Source organism: Cannabis sativa, chromosome 2 (assembly GCF_029168945.1).
Source record: "Cannabis sativa cultivar Pink pepper isolate KNU-18-1 chromosome 2, ASM2916894v1, whole genome shotgun sequence".
NCBI classification, from domain to species: Eukaryota; Viridiplantae; Streptophyta; class Magnoliopsida; order Rosales; family Cannabaceae; genus Cannabis; species Cannabis sativa.
In genome coordinates, this window is record NC_083602.1 from 32955226 (window position 1) to 32971556 (window position 16331).

At 37.8% G+C, this 16331-nt stretch overlaps 1 protein-coding gene across 1 annotated transcript; it reads right to left on the minus strand.

Annotated features, from left to right (window-relative positions):
• Positions 1-1874: 1874 nt before the first annotated feature.
• Positions 1875-3207, minus strand: LOC115719941 (uncharacterized). The gene is made up of 2 exons (XM_030649113.2): positions 2705-3207; positions 1875-2628 (listed from the first exon to the last, which is right to left on the minus strand). The coding sequence occupies exons 1-2, from the start codon at positions 3205-3207 to the stop codon at positions 1875-1877; spliced, it is 1257 nt and encodes a 418-aa protein (XP_030504973.2).
• Between the last annotated feature and the right edge of the window lie 13124 nt (positions 3208-16331).

The following is a 16331-nucleotide window of genomic DNA, read 5'->3' on the forward strand; positions in this document are numbered from 1 at the left end:
CAATCGCACTACCGTGTTCCCAAAATGTACGTATCACCCTGACCTAAAAGTAGGCTTAACTAACAAATCAAAGAACACGAATAGCCTTTTAAGATTGAGCCTAATCATAACAGGATTAAAAACATTTGATCTAGGATCAACTTGGCGATATTGACTTGAATAGATATTACGGTAAGTTTAATAAATCTAAGTCAAAGTTCAATATCGGTCCCTTCCGATGCATACTCCATGCATCCAACCTGAGCTTTACTTTAACCAATGTTCTGGAAAGAACATAGTATTTCTCCAAATACAAGTAAACTCTGTTGTAGATTATCATATCAGTAAAACCCTATGTCTGATAAATCTAGGAAACTTTATTCGCATAGTCATGTTTACTTTCCAATGTGTTGACGGCACAATAAACAGGATGAAGTATGTGAAAAGGGTTTCAGATGAATTTATACATTATGTACATATAATCATGAAATAAATCATGTGAACCATGCAACATTAAATGTTATTTCTGATCTATATTAATAAGTAAATCTGATTATATTGAAATGAGTTTTATTTAGGGCATAAAACCCAACAATGAGATCATCCGCAAAGCAAAGATTGATAAGCCTAAGCTTTTTGTAAAGCGGATGAAATCTATAATTAGAGTTGTTAGCAGCCAATTGAAGCAATCTAGTCAAATATTCCATTACAAGGACAAAGAGTAAAGGTGAAAGAGGATCACCTTGACGCAACCCTTTTTCACCTTTAAATTTTCCTTGAATTCTTCCATTCATGATTATGGAGTAAGAAGTCAAGGTAATGCAAGTCATCAGCCATTTAATAAATCTCTGAGGCAAATTGAACGCTACCAGCAAGCATTCAAGAAATTCCCAGTTCACCGTATCATACGCCTTGCTAATATCAATCTTAATAGCACACCGAGGAGAGATGTTTTTCCTGTTATAGTTCTTTAAAAGATCCTGCAAAATCATCACATTATGAGCAATCGATCTACCTTGAACAAAGGCACCTTGATTCTGATTAGTAATCGAGGGAAGAACTTTAGCCAGTCTAGAACAGAGAAGTTTTGACACACATTTGTATAATGTAGAGAAGCAAGCTATTGGGCGAAAGTCAACTGCCTTAGTTGGGTTATCATTCTTCGGAATTAATGAAATCATGGATGAGTGAAGCTTGGCTGGCTTGTAACCTGTAATAAGGAAATCAGAGATAGCCTTGCAAACTTCCTTCCCAATATCAGCCCACATCACTTTAAAAAATCCAGAATTGAACCCATCCGGACCAGGAGATTTCGAGTCAGGAATGCTAAACATAGCTTTCTTGATTTCTTTGTTGGAGAACGATTTCAGTAAAGGAATTTGTTGGTCCAGATTCAATCTAGAATTCAGATCAAAACACTCCATATTTAGACTTGCTGCTGTATCATTCCTTGTCCCCATAAAGCCCTTAAAATGATTCACAAAGTGATCCACAACTTCAGAGAAGTTATCAATAATGTCTCCATGATCATTGGTAAAAGAAGCAATCCTGTTTTCAGACTTCCTTTTTTTAATACAAGCATGAAAATATTTTGTGTTATCATCTCCCTTTTGAATCCAATTGATCTTACTTCTCTGTCTAAGGAACTTCTGGTACATTTTGTCACAACTGATAAAATTGGCAGCAGCTACCCTCTCTTGATCTTGATAATCTGAATCCCCAGCATGAGCTTGAGCCTTCAAACGAGCTTCCTGATATCTATCCTTGGCTTGCTGAAAACTCTTACTAATATCTCCAATTGTCTCATGATTGAACTTCTTAAGAACATGTTTTAGTCTCATTAGCTTTAAGTAAACACCTTTCATAACCGAAGCAGCAAGAGGCTTCTCCCAGTTCTACAAAACTAGCTCCTTGAACTTAGGATGGTCTGCCCAAAAATTGTAAAAGCGAAAAGGTTTGACCCCAATTTTCATATCAGCTTTAATAGAGATAACACAAGAGCAGTGGTCCGAGGTAGTTTCCCAACCATAATGAGCAGAAGTATTTCCAAAAGTATCATGCCAATCCTCATTAGCAAAGACATGATCGATTTTGGAGTATATTCTGCTTGTCCCGTCCTGGTTATTTGTCCAAGTAAAATCTGAACCAGTTCTTTTTAAGGCTTCAACATGAGCTTGGGCAAACCAAGCTTGAGAATCAACCAAATCATTAAGACAAGGAGGGTTGCCACCTGTTCTATCTTCAAGAGAAAAGAGAGCATTAAAATCTCCAAGGATAAGCCAAGGCTTAACAGGATGCTTTAAATCATTCAAGTCAGCCCACATTGTTGTTCTCCCTTCCCTAGTATTTTTACCATAAACAAAAGTAATGCAGCAAGCTTGATCTGTTCCCGACATTTTAACATAGCAGTGGACAAATTGTGAAGTTTCAGCAATAACAATCACTTTGACAAAAGTTCTTCTCCAAAGAACAAGAATATTACCTTCAATAGTGGAACTAGAGAAGTAATCCCAATTATTGAATTTATTTTCCATCATTTCTTTAACTTTTTTCCCTCTTAGTTTAGTCTCAACTAAAGCTCCAACACCAACTTTATTTATATTACAAAAATCCAAAACTGCATCCTGTTTTTCCCTATTATTCACACCCCTAACATTCCAACAAGCAATGTTGCAATTATCCATGAGAGTGAAAATTTTTACATGGTTCCCCTTCCTCCTCGGACACTTTATCTATTATCTGACCCCCTTCATCTCCTCCTAAAGCCATAAAATTGTTAACAGAATTCCCCCCTGTATCACTCTTCTTTTCAGCCTCCTTTGGATGCTTCTGAGAGAAAGTTTTTCTCGGAGTAACCCAATCTTTATTCTGTGCCCTTGTACCAATTTCCTCCTGCGAATCTAGTTCCCTGGTAGCAGTAGCCTCAACCTGCTTAGTCCTTTCCTTAGTTTCCTGCACTTGCACATTAGGTTGAGCCGAGTCTCTGCCTTTCAATTCTTGCTGCTTTTGCTTCATCTCTCCCTTTCGACAATCCGCCATAATGTGTCCATACCCCATACAGCTTTTACACTTAATCGGAAGCCACTCGTAATCAATGTTTTGATCAACAATCTGCCCATATTCATTGACATATTGTATGGTTCTCGGAGGCGTATCAGTTATGTCCATTTCAACTAGGACCCTGGCGAATTGAACCCTTGTGCGATCTTTAGTATGTTGGTCCACCATTATTAGTTTCCCAACAGTACTAACTAACGCACTCAGACAATTGGTTCCCCAATATTGGAGGCCAAGATCATGGAGTCTAATCCAAAGTGGCGCCGAACGAACAAGTTAAACAGCATTGAGATCAGAAGTCCAGGGTCTTACAATGACTGGTTTTCTATCAAATTGGAGAACCCCTGCTTCTAACACCTGGTCTCTCGAAGCTTCATCGTTAAAATTGATCATTACCAATCCCCTAGTCATCTTCATAATCTGTTTTATCCCTAGATGTCCCCAAATCCGTTTTATAAAGCCTTCGAACACAGCCATAGGAGGATTAGCTCCAAGAACCATACAAATCACTACTGAATTCCAGCTTGCAGCCTCTTCTTTAACCTCCTCTAGGTCAAGTTGAGCAATCTTGATGCCATTCTTGATAATCGGTTCAGTAAATTTCAGCTTGGGATCCCGATAGACCATCTTCTCTTCTTTAAATGACTTCCAATGACTTCTTGCTGATTCTTGGAAGTGAATCTGATCCGTTTCATCACCAATTTCATCCTCCACTTCCTTTGCCCAGTTCGAATTCCCCTGTTCAACGACTTGGTTAATGAACCCACAGGTTTTGTCTGCTCGAAAAATCTCATCAGTCTTCAACATCTCAGCGATCTTATCAAGTTCAGTAGTAACTCCTTCAGTTGTCTTCTCCGTTTCTCCGTCGTCTGCATCATCAATCGGGTCAGGATCCAACCCACGAGCAACTGGCTTTCGAACGGTCCTTCTTTTCTTCGCCGTGGAAGAGTGAGAAAGGAGAGGTCGAAGCTTTTTTTACCAATGCAAAGATTAAAAAAATCCCTATTTTTTTTTTTCCTTTACATTTTAACGAATTTGAAATTTTAAGAGAGAAAATAAATTTATTTTCATACTACCTCAACCTTATACTGTATTTTGGCAATGTATAAATAATAGTATTTTTAGAACAATTTAAAAATAACACTCTGTTTGAAAAAAATTTATAAAAATGTATATATAAAAAAGAATTTCATAAAAATATAAGTTTTTGTTATTTTTAAGCATTTTTAAAATAATTTATTCTGTTTTTACACTGTTGACTGCTGCGTTAAATAATACTTTTTTAAGACTATTGTGCTAGAGTGATTTTTTATTGGAGATTTGCATTCCACAAAATTATACCACAAAACAATTAAACTTAAATTAATTTTTTTAAAATAAACTCACTCTTAATATTTTGTTTAGATTTTTTTATAATATTTTATTTTAATTTTAATAATTATTTTAATTTCTTCATATATTTCGTAAATAATATAAAAAATATATATTATTTTAACAAAAATTCTATAATATTTTGTTTTAATTTTTCTTAATATTTAAATTGTATTTTATTTTTATTTTTCATATACCTATTTTAGAATACGAGAAGAAAGAAAAAAATTAAAAAGTTTTGTAAAAATTAAAATCACATATCTTATATAAAATAAAATATCAAAAAAATTAAAAGTTGTATAAACTTAAAATGTATATTTTATATAAAATAAAATATCAAAATGAGATGATTTATAAGTTTTTTTTAGTGTAAATAACTTTCATTTTTAACTTTGGAGTGCTAAGTTACTCAAATGTCGATTTTGCAGGTATAAGTGAAAATTTCCTTTAAAAGAAATAAAAGAAAAAGGAGAAGAAAATAAAATAAAATTAACAAAGTCAAACTTTTTAAATATTAAATGCTTATTAGATGAAGAAGAAACTTAAACTTTTTCTAGGAAAGGTATAGTAAGTATGTCTCTACCAACTTATGAAAAGAGGTAAAATACTTATATTTTGTAACACTCTAACTATTTTAGGCGTGTTAGCGTGATTTTTAAATTTACTGTGCAGCTCGTTGCTAATCAACGAGGTTATCGAAAATCGTGATTAATTAAAATTTACTTATTTAATTAAAAACATAAAATAGCTTACATATAAAATTCCGGGATCTCATTTATAAAAGCATTTACAAAAATTTTACTGTACATATACAAAAGTCCTGATGTCCCAAAGATCGTACGCTCCAGGCCTAACCGCCCCGACATGTACAATCTCCATCTGCTCGCTCTCACAGCTGCTCAGGCTTAGCCTTGCCCTTACCTACACATGGAAATAGCAACTGTGAGTCAACAGTCTCAGTAAGAAAAGTATAAATAATAACATAGCAATAAGTTGGATTATGATCGGACGCCCATACCCCCAATCATAATCCTATCCCCGTGTCCCACACGGTGCTGAGTCTAGAACGTTCGTACGACAATACTATTGACCATAATATCAGCCTATACTCAGTACGCTAGTCATACTCTAGCCGTATTGATGTGAAATTGTCAAGTAGTACGGTACTATCGACCATAATATCAGCCTATACTCGGTACGCTAGTCATACTCTAAGCGTACTGATGTGATACTGTCGGATAGTACAAAAGCCAACATACATTTCTAATGTAATCTAATAGGCTTAGCTAACATGTAAACTAAACATGTAAATACATATGCATATCATTATACTAATCTTACCTCGTTTCCGAATTCAGGTGTGCCGGCCAACATGAGTGTAACAACTGCTCGGCAAATTATAGGCCCTTAAATCATATCATTCAAAACATAGATAAGTGACACGCTAATCACTTTCCGGGGACTTAAACTTGAAACTAGAAGTTTTCCTATCGATAAATAACATGACCATATCCTAAATATCGCAAAAATAGGAAAAACCAGAGTTCCTAAAATTGCTCCACCCAGTAGACCGGTTCCCCAACCGGAATTCCGGCTTTGTGGGGTTTCCTGGGGACCACCAACCAGAATTTCGGTTCCTACAGCTCCCACTGAACCGGTCGACCGGATTAGTGCAGGAAAACTTCAAAATTTCATATCTCACTCAAATCAACCCCAAATCAAACCAAACCTTCCAGACCTGTTTTATACATCCCAAAAAACATATTCAAGGCAACAAAACACTACAGCATGCACAGAAACAAAATCCACCGTTAAAGAGCCAAGCTTGAGTTCTAAAACTCAAAGCTTGCTCAACCAACAAAATAGCTCTCAAAACTAGCTTAAATCAACATATCTAACCATGATTAAACCTCAGAAATATAATTCAAACAACAGCAGCAACTATAGTAGCAAAACTCATAAGTCATGCAAAATTCCAACCATAAACATTAAAAAAAAAACTAAAGAGAAGGGTATCCAAGCTATTACCTCCAATGAATTCACCAAGAATCAACTATAGATTAGTAAAACCCAATGAAGATCACCTCAAGCTTCTGATTTATTCCCAAGGGTTTCGAGAGAGAGAAAATGGAGCGGAGAAATGGGTTCTTTTGTGTTTTTTTCCTTTTACTTGATTTTTGTAAAAATAAATGAGATAATCATAGGTTTTAGTTAATTTACTTCAGCCATAAAATCAGATTACTAACCCAATCTAAGTCCACTAAAAGACAAAACTAATATAGGGCAAAAAGACCAAAATGCCCTTGCCCACACTAAAAATCATAAAAATCACTTAGGGGTATTTTGTTAATTTTAAAATCTCGACTATTCTCGACATTGCTAAGGTCTAATTATATTGCCCTGCTATACTAAAAATACTAAGATGTGATTCTAATAGCCAAACACTGTATTCCAATGTTGCTGAGCACAAAACATGCAAAATTATGAAATTACATATATAACATATAAAATGCATTCTGAATTCAAATAAATCTCCATAAATTGATAATTCATAACTAATATGCAAGTTTCATAATTAAACCCTAATTATCTACTAATTTCCAAATTAAAGTTAAGTGATCTTTACAATTATCCCCCCTTAAAAGAACCTGAACAACTCTGGATATTGAGTTCTCATGTCGGACTCTAACTCCCAGGTGGCTTCCTCCACCTTGTTGTTTCTCCAGAGTACTTTGACCAAAGTTCTGGTCTTGTTCCGAAGGACCTTATCCTTTCTGTCTAAGATCCGAACTGGCTGTTCTTCGTATGACAAGTCTGGTTGCAGCTCAAGATTTTCATAACTCAATACATAAGCAGGGTCTGAAACGTACTTCCGTAGCATGGAGACATGAAATACGTTGTGAAATGCTGAAAGAGCTGGAGGCAAAGCTAAATGATATGCCACTTGCCCAACCTTCTCGAGAATCTCGAAAGGTCTTGTATATCTAGGGCATAACTTGCCTCTTTTCCCGAAGCGCTTGATCCCCTTTCATTGGAGACACCCGTAGGAACACATGATCCCTACTTGAAACTCTACATTCTTGCGTTTTGGATCTGCATAACTCTTTCGCCTACTCTGAGAGGCAAACATTCTAACTTTAATCTTCTCGATTGCTTCATTAGTCTGTTGTACTGATTCCGGACCTAAGTATTTCTTCTCCCTTGTCTCATCCCAGTGAATGGGAGATCTACATTTTTTGCCATATAACAATTCATAGGCAGTCATCGCTATTGTACTTTGATAACTGTTATCATACGAGAACTCTATCAATAGTAAATACTTACTCCAGGAGCCCTCGAAATCCATAACACAGGCTCGTAACATATCTTCCAGTATCTGAATTGTCCTTTCAGACTGTCCATCAGTCTGAGGATGGAAAGCTATACTGAATTTCAGTTTGGTACCCATAGCCCGCTGTAAACTCTGCCAGAATTTAGAAGTAAACTTCGGATCTCTATCCGAAAATATAGACTTTGGTACACCATGTAATCTTACTATCTCCTTGACGTACAAATCCTCATACTAATCCACTGTAAAGGTTGTTTTAACCGGTAGAAAATGTGTAGACTTTGTAAATTGATCTACCACAACCCAAATTGAATCAAATAAACCCGTGGTTCTACGTAATCCAACCACAAAGTCCATGGTGATATCCTCCAATTTCCACTCAAGAAGTGTCAAAGGCTGTAACAAACTTGCCGGTTTCTGATGTTCAGCCTTGATCTGCTGACAGGTTAGGCATCGCGATACAAATTCTACCACATTCTTCTTCATCCCGCTCCACCAGAAGTAAGGTTTAAGATCTTGGTCATCTTGGTGGTGCCAGGATGCAAGGAATATGGAGTGGTATGAGCCTCTTCAAGAATTTCATTTCTAAGTTCCGCACTACTTGGAACACAAACTCTAGTCTTAAACAATAGCATCCCACTATCTGACACTATAAAATCTCTGGCTTGACCAGTTGAAACCTTTTCCCTGATCTTCACTAACTCTAGATCAGTTAACTGAGCAGCTTTAATTCGTTCTAATAGATCAGATTGCAGCGTCGAGTTATGAAGTTTACCTATAACAAACTCGATGCTTGATATGACCATGTCTTCTACTAACTGAGGTGAAATCTGAATTATACTAGTTACCTTCCCGGGACCCTTCCTGCTCAGGGCATTGGCCACTACATTGGCCTTCCCAGGATGGTAAAGGATTTCACAGTCATAATCCATAACCAATTCTAACCAACGCCTCTATCTCATATTCAAGTCTTTCTAAGTAAAGAAGTATTTGAGGCTCTTGTGGTCAGTATAAATTTCACATTTCTCTCCGTAGAGATAATGCCGCTAAATCTTCAAAGCAAACACTACCGCGGCAAGTTCTAGGTCATGTGTTAGGTATCGCTGTTTATATCCTTTCAACTGATGAGAGGCATAGGCAATAACTTGATCAGCCTGTATCAGTACACACCCCAGACCCTGTTTGGATATGTCACAATAAACCACGAACTTCTCTTTATCAAAAGGTAGAGCTAACACCAGAGCTGTGATTAACCTCTGTTTTAGCTCCTGAAAGCCTGCTTCACACTTGTCCGTCCACACAAATCGCTGATTCTTTTTAGTGAGCTCGGTTAAAGGTGTTAAAATTTTAGAAAATCCCTCCACAAATCGACGGTAATAACCAGCAAGACCTAAGAAACTTCTAACTTCTGTAACTATTTTCGGTCTTGGCCAATCCTTGATGAATTCTATCTTTCCCAAATCCACTTTGATCTCATCTTTGCTGACAATGTGTCCAAGAAAGGACACTTGAGATAGCCAAAACTCGCACTTCTTGAATTTGGCATACAACTTATGTTCTCGAAGCCGCTGTAGAACCATCCGGAGATGTTGCTCATGCTCCTTTTCTATTTGAGAGTACACAAGGATGTCATCAATAAATATAATAACACAAATATCGAGGACATCCTTGAATACTCTATTCATCAGGTCCATAAAAGCTGCGGGAGCATTGGTTAGTCCAAAAGACATAACCAGAAATTCATAATGTCCATACCTAGTGCGGAAAGCTGTCTTTGGAATGTCCTCCTCTCGAATTCTCAACTGATGATAGCTCGATCGGAGATCAATCTTTGAAAAGACCATCTTCCCCTGAAGTTGATCAAAAAGGTCATCGATCCTAGGTAAAGGATACTTGTTCTTAACTGTTAGTTTATTCAATTCCCAGTAGTTTATACACATACGCAAAGATCCATCCTTCTTCTTGACAAACAATACATGGGCTTCCCAGGGTGACACACTAGGCTGTGAAAACTCTATGTCAAGCAACCCCTAAAGTTGAATTTTCAATTCTTTAAGTTCTACTGGAGCAATTCTATAAGGGCCTTAGAAACCGATTTTGCTCTAGGTGCCAAATCAATAACAAAATCAATTTCTCTCTGGGGTGGTAAACTTGGAAGTTCATCAGGAAAAACATCTAAGAATTTCCGAACCACCTTGATGTCCTCTGGTCAAATTGATTCAGGCTCAGTGGTATCCAATACCACAGCCAGAAACACAAGACACCCGTCTCATAACAATTCCCTGGTTGTTACTACTGAAATTATTGGGATCCGAGATCCCTAAATCAATCCAACAAAAACAAACGGTTCCTCACCCTCTGGTTGGAAGATTACCATCTTCCGCTTACAATCAATACTGGCCGAGTACTTGGATAAGAAATCCATTCCCAGTATAATATCAAAATCCGTTAAACCCATTTCTATTAGGTCACCACTCAACTCCCTATCCTCAATTCTGATCGGCATAGACCTAATCTACTTTTTGGAGATGACTAATTCTCCGCCAGGCAGTAGGGTTCCAAACCCTGATTCATAACTATCGTGTTGTCTACCCAATTTACTAAAAATTCTAGTTGCCACATAAGAGTGAGTGGTCCCAGAGTTAAATAACACAGAGAAGTAAGAGTTATTGATCGAGAGTTGACATGTTACCACTGAGGGGCTGGCTTCTGCATCAGCCTGAGTTAACGCAAACACCCTTGCTAGAGAAGGTTTCGCTACGGTCTTCTGTTCTTCCTTCTTAAGTTGGGGGCAATCCCTTTTATAATGCCATGGCATACCACACTGAAAGCACCCCTGCCCTCTACACTCTCCCAGGTGATGTTTTTACAACTAGGGCATTCTAGGTAAGTGTATCGGGTTTCGGAGCCACCCTGATGATTGCCTCGACCCTGGTTCCCTCGAAACCTCTTGTTGTGACCTGAACCACTGGATGCAATAGGTGGCTTTCTTTTCTGGTCAGTGGTCGAACCACTACCTCCCCTACTAAAGCCTAATGTATGAGGGGTAGGAACCCCACCAACAACCTGAGTACCTTGAGACTCTAGGGTACACTCCACTGCGTCCTCAGCTCGCAGTGCCTTAGCCACCATATTAGCATAGGTTGTATTATCATCAGTAGTGATCATTAAGTCATGTCTTATTTTCGAGTTCAGCCCATCCATGTACTTTTCTTTCTTACCAAAATCAGTTGGCACGATTCCCGAGGCCAATCTTGCCAAACGGTCAAACTGTGTTGTGTATTCAGTAACACTCATATTTTCTTTATGAGTTAGCTGAGTGAATTTTTTCCTTTTTGCACTTTTGATTGCCTTGTTGTAATATTTTGCATTGAACAGTTCCTGGAACTTTTCCTAGGTAATTGTTGTAACATCATGAGTCAGGGATACCATGTCCCACCACACTAGAGCGTCTTCTTGGAATTGGAATGTGGCATGTGCCACTCTATCATTGTCGGTGACGCCCATAAAGTTCAGAATTCTGGTAATCACTGTTAGTCACTATTCAGCTTTCATAACATCGGGACCTCCTAGGAAAACTGGAGGTGCCTGCTTCCAGAACCTCTCATACAGTGGTTTCATTCGATTCACTGCAACGACTAGTCCTGCCTGCACAACAGGGGCAAGAGCTACCGTTATTTCTGGAACAGGGATTGCAGGAGCACCCTGCTATCTCAAGTGTCGGATCTCTTCATTTTGTTCATTACTCCTGGCTTGCATTTCTGCAAACCTATTTTCCCAATCTTGGGCAGCCTGTGATGGGTTAACATCACCCCGACCGCGTGCCTTGCCTCTAGGACATCTACCTTGGCCACGAATATTTAGGGGAATCTGAACTCCCTGACCACCACTAGATCCAACTGAGTTACCCTGGCTCCTGGTATTTTGCCTGGAGTCCATACTATTAGAACAACCTGCGTAACCAAGAGCTAGTCTGGTCAGATCGTGATCAAATAAAAATTACTAATTGCCGCTTATTTGGAAATTTAAAAAGACATGCCCCTATTCTACTATCAGGCTACTAACATGCTTCCTAACAGGCTTTTCTTAAATCATACTATTAAAATAAACTACTAAAGCAATAAAAGCTTTTGGAACTGTGAAACGAGCTGATCACTGATGATGATTATACATGTCTTGACGATCTTCAGAAGACAACCTGGTGGCTCTGATACTAAATTGTCACACCCTAACTATTTTAGGCGTGTTAGCATGATTTTTAAACTTACTGTGCAGTTCGTTGCTAATCAACGAGGTTATCGAAAATAGTGATTAATTAAAATTTTACTTATTTAATTAAAAACATAAAATAGCTTACATATAAAATTCTGGGATCCCGTTTACAAAAGCATTTACAAAAGTTTCACTGTACATATACAGAAGTCTGTCGCCTAGCGACTATACAACAAAAGCCCTGATGTCCCAAAGATCATACACTCCAGGCCTAACCGCCTCGACATGTACAATCTCCATCTGCTCGCTCTCACAGGTGTTCAGCCTTAGCCTTGCCCTTACCTACACATAGAAATAGCAATTGTGAGTCAACAGACTCAATGAGAAAAGTATAAGCAATAACATAGTAATAACTCGAATTATGATCGGACGACCATACCCCCAATCATAACCCTATCCCCGTGTCCCACACGGTGCTGAGTCTAGAACATTCGTACGACAGTACTATTGACCATAATATCAGCCTATACTCAGTACGGTAGTCATACTCTAGCCGTACCGATGTGATACTGTCAAGTAGTACGGTACTATCAGCCATAATGTCAACCTATACTCGGTACGCTAGTTATACTCTAACCGTACCGATGTGATACTCTCGGATAGTACAAAAGCCAACATACATTTCTAATGTAATCTAACAGGCTTAACTAACATGCACACTAAACATGTAAATACATATGCATATCATTATACTAATCTTACCTTGTTTCCGAATTCAGGTGTGTCGGCCAACCTGAGTGGAACAACTGCTCAGCGAATTACAGGCCCGTAAATCACATCATTCACAACATAGATAGTGACACGCTAAATCACTTTCCGGGGACTTAAACTTGAAACTAAAAGTTATAACATGGCAATATCCTAAATATCACAAAAACGGGAAAAACCAGGGTTCTCAAAATTGCCCCAACCGGTAGACTGGTTCCCCAACTGGAATTCCGGCTCTGTGGGGTTTCCTAGGGACTAAGTGGAATTCCGGTTCCTATAGGTCCCACTGAACTGATCAAACAGTTCAGTGCAGGAAAACTTCAAAATTTCATATCTCACTCAAATCAACCCCAAATCAAACCAAACCTTCCAAACCTGTTCTATATATATCCCAAAGAACATATTCAAGGCAACAAAACACTACAACACGCACAGAAACAAAATCCACTATTAAAGAGCCAAGCTTGAGTTCTAAAACTCAATGCTTGCTCAACCAACAAAACAACTTTCAAAAATAGCTTAAATCAACATATCTAACCATGATTAAACCTCAAAAATACAATTCAAACAATAGCAGCAACTACAGTAGCAAAACTCACAAGTCATGCAAAATTCCAACCATAAACATAAAAAAAAAAAAAAGTAAAGAGAAGGGTATCCAAGCTATTACCTCCAATGAATTCACCAAGAATCAACTATAGATTAGTAAAACCAAATGAAGATCATCTCAAGCTTCTGATTTTTTCTCAAGGGTTTTGAGAAAGAGAGAAATGGGTTCTTTTGTGCTTTTTTCCTTTTACTTGATTTTTGTAAAAATAAATGAGATAATCATAGGTTTTATTTAATTTACTACAACCATAAAATTAGATTACTAACCCAACCTAGGTCCACTAAAAGACAAAACCAATATAGGGCAAAAAGACCAAAATGCCCTTGTCCACACCAAAAATCATAAAAATCACTTAGGGGTATTTTCTCAATTCTAAAATCTTGACTATTCCTAACATTCCTAATGTCTAACTATATTACCCTGCTATACGAAAAATACTAAGATGTGATTCTAATAGCCAAACACCGCGTTCCTATGTTGTCGAGCACAAAACATGCAAAATTATGAAATTCCATATATAACATATAAAATGCATTCTGAATTCAAATAAATCTCCGTAAACTGATAATTCATAACTAATATGCAAGTTTCATAATTAAACCTTAATTTTCTAGCTAATTTCCAAATTAAAGTTAAGCGGTCTTTACATATTTAGTAAACAATAATAATAATTAACTATTAATATATTCTTAACGCTAAAAATGACCAACTCTATATCGTCTGATAAGCAATAGTAGTAAACATAAAAAATAATAACTAAAGAGACAACACCATAATTTATAGTAGTTTACTTCCCATATTGTGTTGATAATAGAATTATGTCTACTTCAAACTTTTATTATCGCAAAAGTGAATTGTCTAATGAGGCTTTCTCTCTCTAGCTTTCTCTCAACTCTTTGAGATGTTGCTATGGCGAAGACGAGGGCGACGAAGCAGGGCAAGCCAAGGACTCCGGTGAAGAAGAAGAAAAAGCGAGGGCCTGATTCCTCTTCAGAAGTGAAGAAAACCAAGTCTATGGATGAGGTTTTAGGGATAGAACCGATCATCTTTTCGGAAGATGAAGAAACTGGCGACGAGGAACAGGGTATTGGACATGATTCTGAGATTCAAAGAGGGCAAGAGGAATCACGAAGGGACAGTATAAGGCTGGACTTCGCACAACTGGTGGAATTGAAACAATATCGGGAGGCACAGCAACTCTCAGCAGCTGCAGTTGCAAGAGGTACGAATGTAATTCCCCCTGTACTGAGATCTGGTAGTATAATTCGAAATTTAGAGCCATGTTTTACTGGTTCCACCTCAAAGCAAAAAGTGAAAATTACTAGTGAAGATATACAAGAAGAAGTTGAGTTTTGGACCCCATCTATTGTATGCTATGTGCTTGGGGCCAATCCCCCAATGTCCATTTTAGATGGTTTTGTTAGAAGGGTGTGGAAGGACAAAGTTGACAAGGTAGGAATGATTTCCTATGGTGTTTTCTTGGTCAGATTCAATTCCATTGCAGACCGTGATGAGATTTTGTCTGGTGGATACATTTTCTTCAACAATCGGCCAGTGATCATGAAGGCGTGGGATCCAAACAAGAATTTCAGAAGAAAATCACTCGGTACCTATATGGGTTCAATTGCAGTGATTAGAATTGAAATACTGGGGTGAGCAAGTCTTGTTCAGAATTATAAGGCAAATTGGTGAACCAGTTATGCTCGATTCTCTTACTAAAGCAAAGGAGAAGCTGAACTATCCGAGAATCCTTATAGAAGTCTCTTTAAATCAAGATTTCCCTGAGCAGATTGAGTTTGAAGATGAACATGGAGATGACATTTCAGTTTTTGTGAAATATGAATGGAAACCTACAACGTGTACCCATTGCAAAGGTGTTGGTCATGTTGCTATTAATTGTAGGAAGAAAGAAGGAAACAAAACTGAATGGGTGGTCAAAAAACCTGCTGTGGAGGCTCGGGCAAAGACAACCAGTGATGAGGATGGGTTTGTGCTACCAAAGAAAGTATGGAAGGAGAAGATACCTGAAGAAAAAGAACCAGCTGCTATAGCAGTGGCTAATACATTTGGCGGGCTGCAACATGTTACTGAACAAGAGGAAGATGATGGGGAAATTGAAGGTGGGAATAATGTTTTGCTTAGCAAAGAGAGAGGCAAAGAAATCATTGGGAACACAGGAGGAGGGGGAGAACCTCCTCTTCCCAATGGATAAAATTGCTAGTTGGAATGTTCGAGGAGTCAACAACCAACAAAAGCAACAAATGGTGAAATAATTTATTCATTCTCAAAAAGTTGGTTTGGTTGGCCTCCTCGAAACTAGAGTTAAGGCCTCAAAACTTGGGGCCTTATACTCAAGTGTCTTTAGTGGTTGGTGTTTTACCTCGAATAATCCTTGGCATCCGGGTGGGAGAATTGTAGTTAGTTGGAAACCAACTAGCTATAATGTGAATATTTTGAAGTGCTCGAGTCAATTGGTTCATTTAGAAGTTTCAACCGTAGATATGAAGGAGTCCTTCTATGTTTCCTTTGTATATGCGTTTAATGATGAAAGTGGAAGGAAGAAGCTCTGGCATGAGCTTCAATAACTATATACCTCGAAGCCATGGATAGTAATGGGAGATTTCAATGATATTTTGTAAAAAGAAGAGAGAATTGGTAAGAGAGTTAGATTCTCAACTTCTACTGAATTTGTGGATTGTATTGCTCACTGCCGGTTGGAGGATGTCAAATTCAGTGGGAGTTTCTATACTTGGTGCAACAAGCAATTTGGGGATGATAGAATATATTCAAAGATTGATCGTGTGCTTGCAAACCAACAATGGATGGCTGCCCACCCTACTGCTGAAGTTATCTTTATGAATGAACTTGTCTTTGATCACACTCCAGCAATCCTTAACTTTCACAATAATGTCATTGGCGGACGGAAGCCTTTTAAATATTTTTCCATGTGGGAATCGCACCCCGGATATGATGAAATCATACAGCAACAGTGGCAACAACACTTCA